The 15,116-nt window shown below is 38.2% G+C and overlaps 1 protein-coding gene across 3 annotated transcripts in view; it reads left to right on the forward strand.

The window, feature by feature from the left end:
• RNGTT (RNA guanylyltransferase and 5'-phosphatase) overlaps nucleotides 1-15,116 on the forward strand; it is a 350,432-nt gene that overhangs the window by 200,445 nt on the left and 134,871 nt on the right. For all 3 annotated transcript variants that reach the window (XM_064360855.1, XM_064360854.1, XM_064360856.1), the window contains one exon: nucleotides 7,811-7,911. In XM_064360855.1, coding sequence (XP_064216925.1) covers nucleotides 7,811-7,911 — 101 coding nt within the window. The remainder of the gene's footprint in view (nucleotides 1-7,810; nucleotides 7,912-15,116) is intronic.

A 15,116-nucleotide genomic window follows, 5' to 3' on the forward strand; every position in this document is an offset into this window, starting at 1 on the left:
GTGCTCCTGTATTAGGTGCATATATATTTAGGATCGTTAGCTCTTCTTGTTGCATTGATCCTTTTACCATTATGTAATGTCCTTTGTCTCTTTTGATCTTTGTTGCTTTAAAATCTATTTTATCAGAGATGAGAATTGCAACTCCTGCTTTTTTTTGCTCTCCATTTGCTTGGTAAATCTTCCTCCATCCTTTTATTTTGAGCCTTTGTGTATCCTTGCATGTGAGATGGGTTTCCTGGATACAGCACACTGATGGGTTTTGGCTTTTTATCCAATTTGCCAGTCTGTGTCTTTTGATTGGGGCATCTAGTCCATTTACGTTTAGTGTTAATATTATTATGTGTGAATTTGATAACTGCCATTTTGATGCTAGCTGGCTGTTTTCCTGTTGGTTGACTCAGATTCTTCATTGTGTTGATGCTCTTTACCATTTGGTATGTTTTTGGTGTGGCTGGTACTGGTTGTTCTTTTCTATGTGTAGTGCCTCTTTCAGGAGCTCTTGTAAAGCCGGTCTGGTGGTGATGAAATCTCTGAGTACTTGCTTGTTCACAAAGGATTTTATTTTTCCTTCACTTATGAAGCTTAGTTTGGCTGGATATGAAATTCTGGGTTGAAAGTTCTTTTCTTTAAGGATGTTGAATATCGGCCCCCACTCTCTTCTGGCTTGTAGGGTTTCTGCTGAGAGATCTGCTGTGAGTCTGATGGGCTTCCCTTTGTGGGTAACCCAGCCTTTCTCTCTGGCTACCCTTAGGATTTTCTCCTTCATTTCAACCCTGGTGAATCTGACTATTATGTGCCTTGGGGTTGCTCTTCTTGAGGAATATCTTTGTGGTGTTCTCTGTATTTCCTGGACTTGAATATTGGCCTGCCTTGCTAGGTTGGGGAAGTTTTCCTGGATAACATCCTGAAGAGTATTTTCCAGCTTGGATTCATTCTCTTTGTCACATTCAGGTACACCTACCAAACGTAGATTAGGTCTTTTCACATAGTCCCATATTTCTTGTTGACTTTGTTTGTTCCTTTTTACCCTGTTTTCTCCAATCTTGCCTTCTCGTTTTATTTCATTGAGTTGATCTTCAACCTCTGATATTCTTTCTTTTGCTTGATCAATTCGGCTGTTGAAACTTGTGCATGCTTTGCGAAGTTCTCGTGTTGTGTTTTTCAGCTCCATCAATTCACTCATATTCCTCTCTGAGTTGTGCATTCTCGTTAGCATTTCGTCCAATCTTTTTTCAAGGTTCTTAGTTTCTTTGCATTGGGTTAGAACATGTTCTTTTAGCTCACGGAAGTTTCTTAGTATCCACTTTCTGAAGGCTGATTCTGTCATTTCATCACACTCATTCTCCATCCAGTCTTGTTCACTTGCTGGTGAGGACTTGTGATCCCTTGTAGGAGGAGAGGTCTTCTGGTTTTGGGTGTTTTCATCCTTTTTGCATTGGTTTCTTCCCATCTTTGTGGATTTATCCACCTGTCAACTTTGTAGTTGTTGACTTCCTGATTTTGGCAAGTTTAAGTCTACAGCAGCGGAACTCATAAACCCCTTTTTTTCCCCTAGGTGTTCTGTCCCAGGGAGTTAGGGCTTTATGAGTTTCCGCTGTGTTGCTGCCTTTTTCCCTGCCCACAAGGAGGCAGCCTAGTCACTCTCAGCTTGCAGAGGCTTCGCTGAGCTGCTGTGGGCTCCGCCCAGCTTCCGTGTGAACTTCCCTGCAGTCCTGTTTATATTGGTGTAGTTAGAACTGCTTCCGCTATGTTGGCCCGCCTCTGTAGTGACGGACTCTTTGTAATGGCGGGTTGCCTTGGCGACGGCAGTTTGCCTTGGCAGCTGCAGGCTGCCTCCTTAATGACGGACGCCCCTCCCCCACAGAGCTGGACCGTCCCCGGTTCAGTTGTGCTTGCCGTGAAAGTCTCAACCGATAGCATTTCCAATTGCTGTTTTTTTGTTTTTGTTTTTGTTTTTGTTTTTGTTTTTGTTTTTTTGGGGGTGGGACCAGCCTGGCCTGATCACCTGGCTCCCTGCCTCAGAGCCTTTTGTTTTTTAGTTGAATGGTCGGCTCTCTGCTAGGTGACCTGGTCGCCTGTTGAATTGGCGCCGGGATCTGTGTGATTTCCCGTGCGGTGACCCAATGCACCAGCTGAAACCACGGCTCTGAGATTCGTGGCGCTTTTTTGCCCGGGAATCTCCTGGCCTGGCTCCCTGTTTCAGCTCCCTTGCTGGCTAAGAGGGGACACAGTCTCGTTTACTTTGCACCGGGAACTGCTGCGCCAGCTGAAACCGCGGCTCTGAGATTCTTGGTGCTTTTTTGCCCGGGAATCTCCTGGCCTGGCTCCCCGTTTCAGTTCCCTTGCTGGCTAAGAGGGGACATAGTCTCGTTTACTCTGCACTGGGAACCGCTGCGCTGGGGCACAGGCAAAGCAGGCACGCTGTGCAAAGCAGCCACGCTGGCAACCCGTGGGGCTCCTCCGCCTGGGAATCTGCTGGTCTGTGGGCAGTAAAAATCCGTCTGGAAATGCAGCATCCACTCACCCTCTGTGCTTTCACTCGGACCTGCAATCCTGAGCTCCTTCTAACCAGCCATCTTGGATCTCCACCCTCTCTTTTCTTTTTTATTAATCTGGCTAACAGTCTGTCTATTTTGTTGATCTTTTCAAAAATCCAGCTCCTGCATTTATTGATTTTTTTGAAGGGTTTTTTATGTCTCTATCAGTTCTGCTCTGATCTTAGTTATTTCCTGTCTTCTGCCAGCTTTTGAGTTTTTTTGATCTTGCTCCTCTAGCTCTTCCAATTTTGATGATAGGGTGTTGACTTTAGATCTTTCCTTTCTTCTCATGTGGGCATTTATTGCTATATATTTTCCTCTAGACACTGCCTTAAATGTGTCCCAGTGATTCTCGTACGTTGTGTCTTCATTCTCATTGGTTTTGAAGAGCATGTTTATTTCTGCCTTTATTTCGTTGTTTATCTAGTCAACATTCAAGAGCCAGTTACTCAGTTTCCATGCAGTTTTGTGGTTTAGCGTGAGCTTCTTAATCTTGAGTTCTAATTTGATTGCACTGTGGTCTGAGAGACTGTTTGTTATGATTTCCGTTCTTTTGCATTTGCTGAGGAGTTTTTTTTTTTTTTTTTTTTTTTTTTTTTTTTTTTTTTTGAGGCGGAGTTTCGCTCGTTACCCAGGCTGGAGTGCAATGGCGCGATCTCGGCTCACCGCAACCTCCGCCTCCTGGGTTCAGGCAATTCTCCTGCCTCAGCCTCCTGAGTAGCTGGGATTACAGGCACGCGCCACCATGCCCAGCTAATTTTTTTTTGTATTAGTAGAGACGGGGTTTCACCATGTTGACCAGGACGGTCTCGATCTCTTGACCTCGTGATCCACCCGTCTCGGCCTCCCAAAGTGCTGGGATTACAGGCTTGAGCCACCGCGCCCGGCCTGCTGAGGAGTTTTTACTTTCAATTATGTGGTCAGTTTTAGAGTAGGTGCAATGTGGTGCTGAGAAGCATGTATATTCTGTGGCTTTGGGGTGGTGAGTTCTATAGATGTCTGTTAGGTTTGCTTGGTCTAGATCTGAGTTCAATTCCTGGATATCCTTTTTAGTTTTCTGTCTCATTGATCTGCCTAATATTGACAGTGGAGTGTTGAAGTCTCCCACTATTATTTTCTGGGAGTCTAAATCTCTTTGTAGGTCATTAAGAACTTGCTTTATGTATCTGGGTGCTCCTGTATTGGGCGCATATATATTTAGGATTGTTAGGTCTTCTTGTTGCATTGATCCTTTTACCATTATGTAATGCCCTTCTTTGTCTCTTTTGATCTTTGTTGGTTTAAAGTCCATTTTATCAGAGACTAGGATTGCTACCTTTTTTTTTTTTTCCCCACTCTATTTGCTTGGTAAATCTTTCTCCGTCCCTTTATTTTGAGCCTCTGTGTGTCTTTACATCTGATGGGTTTCCTGGATACAGCACACTGATGAGTTTTGAGTTTTTATCCAATTTGCCAGTCTGTGTCTTTTGATTGGGGCATTTAGCCCACTTATATTTAAGGTTAATACTTTTATGTGTGAATTTGATCCTGCCATTTTGATGCTAGCTGGTTGTTTTGCCCATTAGTTGACACAGTTTCTTCATTGTGTTGATGCTCTTTACCATTTTGTACGTTTTTGGAGTGGCGGGTACTGGTTGTTCCTTTGTATGTTTAGTGCTTGTTTCAGGAGCTCTTATAAGTCAGGCATGGTGGTGACAGAATCTCTCAGCAATTGCTTGTGTGTAAAGGATTTTATTTCTCCTTTGCTTATGAAACTTAGTTTGGCTGGATCTGAAATTCCAGGTTGAAAGTTCTTTTCTTTAAGGATATTGAATATTGGCCCTCAGTCTCTTCTGGCTTGTAGGGTTTCTTCTAAGAGATCCACTGTTAGTCTGATGGGCTTCCCTTTATGAGTAACCTGACCTTTCTCTCTGGCTGCCCTTAGCATTTTTTCCTTCATTTCAACTCTAGTGAATCTGACGGTTATGTGCCTTGGGGTTGTTCTTCTTGAGGAATATCTTTGTGATGTTCTCTGTATTTCCTTGACTTGAATGTTGGCCTGCCTTGCTAGTTTGGGGAAGTTCTCCTGAATAGTATCCTGAAGAGTGTTTTCCAGTGTGGATTCATTCTCTCCATCACATTCAGATACACCTATCAAGCATAGATTAAGTCTTTTCACATAGTCCCATATTTCTTGGAGGCTTTGTTCATTTTTCACTCTTTTTTCTCTAATCTTGCCTTCTCATTGTAATTCTATCTCTGATATCCTTTCTTCTGCTTGGTCAATTCAGCTGTTGAAACTTGTGTATGCTTTGTGAAGTTTTCTTGTGTTTTTCAGCTCCATCAGGTCATTTATATTCTTCTCTAAGCTGTTGATTCTCCTCAGCAATTCGTCAAACCTTTTCTCAAGGTTCTTAGTTTGTTTGCATTGGGTTAGAACATGTTCTTTTAGCTCAGAGAAGTTTATTACCCAACTTCTGAAGCCTGTTTCTTTCAATTCATCAGACTCATTCTCCATCCAGCTTTGTTCCCTTGCTGGTTAGGAGTTGTGATCCCTTGGAAGAGGAGAGGTGTTCTGGTTTTTGGTGTTTTCATCCTTTTTGGACTGATTTCTTCCCATCTTTGTGGATTTATCTACCTGTGGTCTTTGTAGTTGGTGACTTTCAGATGGGGTCTCTGAGTGGACATCCTTCTTTTTGTTGATGATGAAGTTACTTCTTTCTGTTTCTTAGTTTTCCTTCTCACAGTCAGGCCCCTCTGCTCTAGGACTCCTAGAGGTTCACTCCAGATCCTGCTTGCCTGGGGATCACCTGTGGCGGCTGCAGAACAGTAAGGGTTTCTGCCAGTTTCTTCTTCTGTTATCTTTGTCCCAGAAGGGTACCCGCCAGATGTCGGCCTGAGCTCTCCTTTATGAGATGTCTCTTTGGATATACGGGGTCAGGGAGCTGCTTGAGGAGACAGTCTGACCTTTATAGGAGCTCAAGTGCTGAGCTGTGAGCTCCATTGTTTCATTCGGAGCTGCTGAGCAGGTACATTTAAGTCTGCTGCAGTGGATCTCAAAACCATCTTTTTCCTGGGGTGCTCTGTCCTGGGAAGCTGGGACTTTAAGTTCCTGATGTGCTGCTGCCTTTTTTCAGAGATGTCCTGCTCATTTAGGAGGTAGTCTAGTCCCAGTCTGACAGCAGAGGTGTTGCTGAGCTGCTGTGGGCTCTGCCCAGCTGCTGTGTGAACTTCCCTGCAGTTTTGTTTATAGAGGCATAGTTAGAACTGCCTTGGTAATGGTGGTCTCCCTCAGTAATGGCGGATTTCCTCACTATGGTGGACTGCCTCGCTAATGGTGGACTGCTTCAGTAATCGTGGACTGCCTCAGTGCTGGCAGACGCCTTCCCCCCACAGAGCTGGACCATCATGGGACCAGCTGCGATTGCTGCGAAACTCTCGGTTCAGAGCATTTCTGATTGCTGGTCTTTGTGGGGTAGGACCCGCCGAGCCAGATCACCTGGCTCCCTGTTTCATCCCCCTTTTTTTCAGTTGAATGGGTGGCTCTGTCTCCCAGTCATTCCAGGTGCCAGTTGAAACAGCCATTGAGCTTTATGTGAGTTTTTGTTTGGAGACCCACTGTGCCAGTTCAAACAGCCATGCTGGAAGCTCATGGCGCTTTTCAGTTGGGGAATCTCCTGGTCTGTGGGCAGTAATTACTCATTTGGAAATGCGGTAATCACTCATCCTCTGTGTTGTTCTCGCTGGGAACTGCATTCCAGAGCTGTTCCTATTTGGCCATCTTGGATCCGCCACCACAATTTATTTTTAAGAAATGGGCCAAAGCAGTTTCACTGAGGAAAGGATAATCTTTTCAACAAATGGTGCTGGATCACTTTAATATTCTTCTGCCACTGAACCTGGTCCTGTGCCTCATACCATAGAAATTAATAAACCTGAAATGGATTGTATACCTAAAAATAAGAGCTGAAAGTATAAAACTTCTCCAAGAAAACATAGTAGAAAATTATAATGACATTAGGAAGGTATTCCTTAAAAAAGCACAAATTATATAATTTTTAAATGGATAATGTTGACATTACTAAAATAAAATCTTTGGTCTTCAAAAGAAATTGTTAAGAAAATGAAAAAGGTAAAGACTGGTAGAAAATGTTTGTAATATGTACATCCAACCAGGGCTATTTATTTAGAATATGTAAGTAATTTCTTACAAGTCAGTCATGAGTCAAACAGCTCAGTAAAAACAAGAGTGAACGTTTTAAACAGACACTTCACCAAAGAAGGTATATAGATAGCAATAAGCGTAAGAAAAGGTCTTTACCATTTTTGTGCCATTAGAGAAACGAAAATTAAAATGGTGAGACACACATGTTAGAATGACTAAATTAGGAAGATTGACAGTGCCTAGTCCAAAGTGGATATGGAGCAAATGGACCTCTCATTCATTTCTGGGAGGAATAGCAAATGTTATAGTTTGACAGTTCTTACAAAGCTAAACATGCATTTACCATGTGATGCAGTTATTCCACTCTCCTAGGTATTTACCCAAGAGTTAGGAAAACATGTGCATACAAATGTTCAGAGTAACATCATTCATGTAGCCAAAAACTGAAAACAACCTAGATATTCATCACCTTGTAAATGTGTAAACAATTTGTGGTATATACATACAATGGAATCCTATTCAGCAATGAAAAGGAACATACTACTAATATGCACCTGGATAGATTCATCTCAAAAATCTTATGTAAAGCATTTACTTGTTTTTTATTTTTAAAGTGTTTCTTATGTATACGAGAACAGGTACAACTATAGTGATAGAAGGCAGAATCACTGTTGCCAGAAAGCTGATGGAGGGACTTGACTGCAAATGTTAGCAGGAAACTTTTTCAGCTCCTTGAAATGTTCCATATCATGATGGTCATGGTTGTATAACTGTGTATATTTGTCAAGATTTATTGGTTAACTTTATTCATTGTAAATTATCCCTCCGTAAAGCTGAACAAGAAAAAAAAAAGCACTTTTAAAAATTAAGCTTCTTTTAAGAAAGGTTGGATAGAATCACTGGTTTTGTTCTTTTTCTGCACTTTCACAAACAAGGGTCTCCATGTCTTTGGTAGGAAAAGAAGAAAGGTCATCAATGAGAAGGTGGATATCTAGCCTCACTTGTTGGTTGAAGATAAAAATTATGTTTAGAAAAGAAGTAATTTTGCTTAATAAAAACTTACATTAGATTTAATAAATTGTTTAATTTTTAGCTTCTTAGTAACAATTGTCATTTTAATTAACTTTAGAAATATAAACCTGGTCGATGTGATGATATTTTGAAGTGGAAGCCTCCCAGTCTGAATTCTGTGGATTTTCGTCTAAAAATAACAAGAATGGGAGGAGAAGGGTAAGTATGCACTTTTGTACTTTTTGCATGAAATAATACTGTTTATGTAAGGCTTCACCTTTTACAGAATATTTCATATATACTTACAATACTTTAAAGAAAGAAAGTAAAACACTTTATTTTACAAAATATTTTACATATATACATACACATCAACCCTATTTTCAGAGATTACTCCTTTGACCTATCTCAGCTAATATTTTGGAGTTTTCTTTAAATTTTACTGATCTTTGTCTTAAAATCATTTTTCATTAATTTAATAATGTTATTATGTTAATAACAATATAGAAGTTAATAATAATATTAAAAAATAAACTTTTGCCAGGCGTGGTTGCTCACCCCTGTAATCCTAGCACTTTGGGAAGCCAAGATGGGCTGATTGCTTGAGCTCAGGAGTTCGAGACTAGCCTGGGCAACCTGACCAAACCCGCTCTCTACCAAAACTACAAAAATTAGCTGGATGTGGTGGTGCATACCTGTGGTGCCAGCCACTCAGGAGACTGAGGTGGGAGAATAGCTGGAACATGGGAGGCAGAGGTTGCAGTGAGCTGAGATTACATCACTGCACTCCAGCCTGGGTCACAGAGTGAGACCCGATCTCAAAAAAAAAAAAACAAAAAAACAAAACTTTGTTAAATTGTAAAAGTGAAAATTTTACAAAATTTTGAGATTTTACTAAAAAATAATTCTGTTGTATAAATTATAGATTTAAGATACGATCATTTGGTATTATAATTAAATGTACTAAAATAAGTCTTTTTTACTTTAAAGGAAATTACTTCATGTTTGCATTTGCAGAGCAAATATTTATCTATACTTTTGTAGGGTAAGGTCTTAACTGTTCACTTCCATTAAGATTTTTCATAATGTTTATTAAGTGTTAATTTTTTAATTTATTGGTTAATCTTTTATGACTTTTTTGGTTGCTATTTTAGAATAAAAGATACTTTAGCATGAATATTTTCATCATTTTTCCAAAGTCTTGTTTTTATTTCACTTTTGTTCTATAAATTTTTGAAGTATCTTATCTAAGTAAATATATTATAACAAAATAAGAAATTCTTAAGGAAATCAGAAAGTAAATAAGATAATATTTGCAAAGAGATTAAAGCTTACCAGTGCATCCTGTGAAATTTTTACTTACCAAAGGTAAAACACAGAAAGCATTTTTGCCAGCTGATGGAATAAGGTATAATGGAGTCCAGACTCCAAAATATTAAAATATTTAAGAAACTATGCATCATTAAAGAAAGGAAACTGTGCATTGTGGTGAATCGTAAGTGAAAAGGTGCTTTAATAAGGCATATGGATATTCATTTTCAAACAATAGTGTATTTACTATTTTATTTTAGGCTGGGTGCTGTGGCTCATGCCTGTAATTCCAGCACTTTGGGAGGCCAAGGTGGGAGGATCACTTGAAGCCAGGAATTTGAAACCAGCCTGGGCAACATAAGGAAGCCCTGATTCTAAAACAAACAAAAATTAGCCGGGTATGGTGGTGCATGCTTCCAGCTACTTGGGAGGCCGAAGTGAAGTAGCAGGATTGCTTGGCCCAGAGCAGGACTCTGCCTCAAAAAAATTAAAAAGAAAAGAAAAAGACACACACACACACATACACACACACACATACACATGCACACTCTCCCATTCCCTAAATGCTTGAGAGGCTGAAGTAGTAGGATTGCTTGAGCCCAGAGCAGGACTCTGTCTCAAAAAAATTAAAAGAAAAAGAAACACGTACACACACACACACACACACACACACACTCTCACTCTCACTCCCTAAATGTTTGTGGCTTAATTTACAATTGGACTAATGGCAGAAAATTGTTAGAACAATTATCTCGAATCCCCAAGTAGATATTGAGCTCCATATGAGTCTGATTATAATCCGAGGAGAGATAAATTTGAGACTATAGGAATAGGTGGAATACACACACATGAATGACTTGCAGGATAGTTTTCAAAAATATTTTTCTCTTATCTAAACATTGGATAAATATTAATGTATTGAACATGCAAGATTAATCTTCCTGACAAAGTGCCTTGTATACAGACTTTCTCAGTTGCCAGTCAAATGTGGGATTGTTCACTAGTAATTGTACAAGTTAGGTGTAGGCTTGATAAGTTCTTCTGGAAGTGCCTTATAGAAGACCATCTCACTATTAAAACAATGGAGGCCAAGAAACTAATTCTGACGGGGCTACACTTTTTTTTTTTTAAGACAGACGTGAATACAATTCTTTGAAAAATAAGACTTCAAAGATAAAGTAAAATTTGTTAAATTGCTTCATTACTAAATGTATTTTTCCTCAAGCTATATTTATATTTAGTTAAAGAGTATAGGCTCTTGTATGTATTTCTTGATTGTTTCGTTGGGTTTTTAAAAAATTGCTTACTTTTGCCTTTTACAGTGATAGTTCTTAGTGGCACTTAAAAACTTCATGAGGCTAAACATAGAATACTAGTTTCTCTAGTAGGAAAAAATGTTACTTTTTCTTGCAGTTTCCTATTGTAATTAAACATAGCATGCTATAATTCAGTTTAGTAGTTTGTCATCCTAGATTTGCCTTTATTCATAGTACGTTTTAAATATATTTTGTTCTTTTAAAATTTTACCTATTTATGTCTTCTTCCTAAAAAATGAAATTACTTTTGAGTCTAGTGCATCTTTCAAACACATCCAAATATTACTCTAAGATGATTTTCAGATAGGAATGTGCAGTTTACATCAGTGTATGTACATTATTAGTGTAATGGGTGCCAGTTACAAAAACTAGAAGGTTTAATATGAAATACAACATGGTAACTATTACATAAAACATAGATTATTCAGTTAGCCAGAATAATATTCTTTTTCTAAATGTAAAGAATGTTGTGCATTATTGCAGTCTTTACTGAATAAATGAGTTTATATCTAATGCTTAGCATTAACTCAGTATTTTAGAGAACATTGTAAGAAATATGCCTATAATGGTTTGAAAGGGAAGTAGCTGTGTCTTTGAATCATGAGCATGTACTAGTGAAGTAGAACTAAGCTGTTAAAACACCATGAGACAAGCTCATTTCTTTTTTGATTACACTTCCAAATATTTGTACAAAGCCTAAAATGAAATAGAATATTTTGAAGGTATAATATAAATAGTAGTCTTTGAAAATGACTGCAGTAGTTTTCTAAAAAATGAAGACTTAGGCATTCTAAATATGTTTTTGAGTTTGACTTTAATAAGGTGCTAATAGTATAGATTTCTGTTAGATTGAAATTTAATACAAATAGAAAAATCTGCTCTATGTATTGAATGCCCTGTTGGTGGCAATTAAAATCTATACTTTGCTCTTTTCATCTCCAATTATCATTCCTGAAAATTTGAGATATATGAATATTGATCAGTCATGACCTAATGTAACTTTTGTATATCCTAGCAATTTATATTGTGTTGAGTTTTATAAACAACATAGATTTTCATCTGAGAGCTTTTTGTTGTTTTAAAAATATCATTGCTTTATTTTAACTAACTTACAAGCTAAAACCATAGCATTGAAAAGCTAGAATTTCAAAAGTAGTCTGTATCCTGGAAGTTGCAAACTCTTGAGTACAATGTCAGTGATATATAATGATGGTATAAACTTATTATTTGTATAGCATAGTATTTTAGAGTGCAGATTTTAAAGCTGGACTGGCTAGGTTATCTCCTTATTAGCTGTGTGACTGAGCACATTACTTTTCTCTGTGTGTCAAGTTCTTCATCAATAAAATAGGAGTTGGCCTCATAAGACTTTTGTAAGGAATAAATACGTTAATGTACGTAAAATGTTTAGAACAGAACACAGTAAATGGTAAAGGTTTAAATGTTTGCCATTATTTTTGTTTTAATAAAAACAAATTTAAAAGTGCGGATTCCCTTCTTGCTGCTTCTGCAGTACTATGTTACTTGCTGCACTGTCTAAGTCAACTTTCTGTGTGAATCATTTCCTATTTGATTCTAATCTGTTAATTTTCCCTTTAAAAATGCATGTATCTTTAGCTTATTTGTGTAATTTATTGTAAACTGTTAAACACCTGGAGAGCAAGAGCACAGCAAAGTCAGTAACTTTTCATTATAGAGGTTTTCGTAACAAGTCTCTTAAGATAACCTTGGCAGTATATATACTGGTATACATAGCATATAGTGGTTAAGAACATAGGTTATTGGCCTAGTTTGACCAGAACCAAATCCAAGTTCCACTGCTTATTTGCTCTGTGGTCCAGTTCCACTACTTGTTTGCTGTGTAGTCTTATTTAACCTACCTAAGCGTCTTTATCTGTAAAATGTCCACAGAAATAATGTTTATTTTGTAGATTTGTTGTGCTGAAGATTTATTTATACTCCATATTTAATTGCAGGGGTAAACAGAGTAAATATAAGTCTACCTTTATAGAATTTACAAGCTAATGGGCTGAAATGAAAAAATAATACTGCCTTATGAGATTTTGTGGGGATTAAATAAATAATGCATATAAATTCAGCGTAGAACTCAATAAATAAATGTTTACTTTAAAAAATGGCTATAGTTATCAATTGAACCTCAGCAGAAGGTATGGTTACGTCATAGATTAAAAACATACCCTGTATTATCAAATGGAAAAAAAGTGCTCTGAATGAAGAAGCCTCACTTTGCTGTGAAAATATAAATTTTTTTGTCCTTTTAATAAAAAATACACATTCTAAAACGAGAGTGAAATGTAATTTTCACCTATCACATTGCAAATCTTAACATTGCCCCTTTTGGTTAGAGTGTGAGCAAATAGGCACTCTCCTAAGCTGTTTGTGTTACCAACACAAGTTGGTACAACTCTTTCAGTGGACAATAAGGTAGTATATATCCTGAGAAAATAGCCTCTGATTTTGTGAAAGGAGAGATCTTGGTTTGTCTTCTACATAGCTGTATTTCTACTACATAGCATGGTGACTTGTTTCTGGTAGGCACTCCAGAAATATTCAGTGATGGAATGTATATACAAACAAATAAGAATATGTAAAAGTATGTGTATAAGAATTTTATTGAAGCATCATTATAATAGTGAGAAACTGGAAATATTCAATGTCTTTTTTACTTCAAAAGTCTTTTGTAAAATATAGTTGTATACATGTGTCTTCCTGTATGTGTTTCCAGGAAAGTTGCTAATAGTATTCTAAAAATCTCTAATAGTATCTTTTAGAAATTGGTCTAGTCTATTGAGATACAAGATTTCCCAGAGCTTTGAGGTTGAACTCAGACCTAGCATTTACAGTTGTTGTTTGATTTTACATTCACACATAGTTGTGTGATGTTAATAGACATACCAGTTTGGATTTAGTTAAAAACAGAAACACAGCAAATATTTTAACAGAATGAATTTAATGTGAAGAATTGTCTGTTACGAAAGAACTGAAAGATGAAAAAGTCTTGCAGAGGAGGCAAGCACTGCGGGAAGCATCTATCCTGCAGAGAACTGGGGTAACAAAGGAATGAGGGTAGATTATTTAAATTTAGAAGTTTGGAGGAGGCCCTGTAGGGTTCTTAAGAAGCCAGTCGCTGCCCAGCTGGCATTCTTGCCACAAGATCTTGGTGGAAGGATTTAGAGGCTCCAGACAACTGATCTACTGGTTTATAAGGTCCAAGTGTCAGGGCAACTTATACTACTGCCCGAACTTGTTGCAGAGCCATCTTTTGTTCTGATTTCAACTTAAAAATGGTAGCCTAACAGGTTCCTTGGTAAATGAGTTAGAGTACTGCTTCAGAATCCACGGTGATTGTTAAGCTTTGTAACCTCCTTTTTAGTATCTACTGCTAGTGCAAGTACAGTAACTTGTCTCTGACACCTTGGAGAAGCTATCCTGATAGGCTTCCAACCATTGGACCCCTAGAAATCTTACTTAGGCAGTGGGTTCCTTAATTTTTGTTGGTTTTATGTCTTTTCTCTTACACGTGTCTTAGTAAGATGTCTAAAGAACTTTATACTTCTTTCTTATCACTCTCAGTAAGTATAAAATCATCAGCATTATTGATCAGTGATTTGTGTAGTGTCGGAGTGACCACTGTCTCTGAAAAAAGTTAAAAAGACAGACGATAACAAGTGATGGTAAGAAATTGGAGCGCTTACACATGGATGTTGAGATTGTAAGTTGGTGCAGCCACTTTGGCAGACAGCTATATAATTCCTCAAAATGTTTAAGATAGACTTACCATATGACTCAGCAATTCCGCTCTCAAGTATATACCCAAGAGAAATGAAAACATATGCCCACACAAAACTTGTACATGATTCTTCTTATCAGCATTATTCATAATAACCAAAGGGTGGAAACAACCCAAGTATCTATCAACTGACACATGGATAAATATTCAAACAAAATTACTCTTCCACTAGACACAGTGGCTCACTGCCATAGTCCCAGAACTTTGAGATGCCTGAGGCTTGAGTCCAAGAGTTCAAGACCAGCCTAGGCAAGCATGGTGAAATCCCATCTCTGACAAGAAATACACACACACACACACACACACACCCCATAGTGAAACCCCATCTCTAACAAGAAACACACACACACACACACACACACACACACACACACACACACACACAGCGAGAGAGCCCGCTGGGCATGATGACACATGCCTGTAGTCCCAGCTACTGGGAGGCTGAGGTGGGAAGATCACCTGAGCCTGGGGAGGTCAGGGCTACAGTGAGCTGTGATAGTGCCACTGCACTCCAGGCTTAGTGACAGAGTGAGACCCTTTCTTTAAAAAAAGAAAAAAAAAAGGAAAAAGAAAATACCTTACATTTAGATGACTATAGTGGATCCTCTTAGGCAAAGAGACCTCTGGATATTATGCCAACTGGATTTCAATTCCAACTCTGCTACTTTTTACTCAAGTTATCTCTCTGTTGTCTGTGTTTCTATAACTTCATTATGTGGGTAATAGTAGTGCCTACCTCATGTGGGACTTTAATGACATGATACATATAAGTCTTTTAAACTACTGCATGTTACATAATAAACACTAAATATATATTTACTAAAAAAAGACCACTGTCTCTGTGGATTATACTATGCCAGAGAGCAGAAAAACAGTATGTTATGGCTGTAAAATATACTATTGGTCATGCCAGGCAAGGGCAGATGTCTTCCAATAGTACCACAGATTGGTATAGAGACAGAAGCATTTGCCAACTTGTATATAAG

This window comes from Aotus nancymaae, unplaced genomic scaffold (genome assembly GCF_030222135.1).
Source record: "Aotus nancymaae isolate 86718 unplaced genomic scaffold, 86718_ANA_hifiasm-v0.15.2.pri h1tg000040l, whole genome shotgun sequence".
In the NCBI taxonomy this organism is placed as follows: domain Eukaryota; kingdom Metazoa; phylum Chordata; class Mammalia; order Primates; family Aotidae; genus Aotus; species Aotus nancymaae.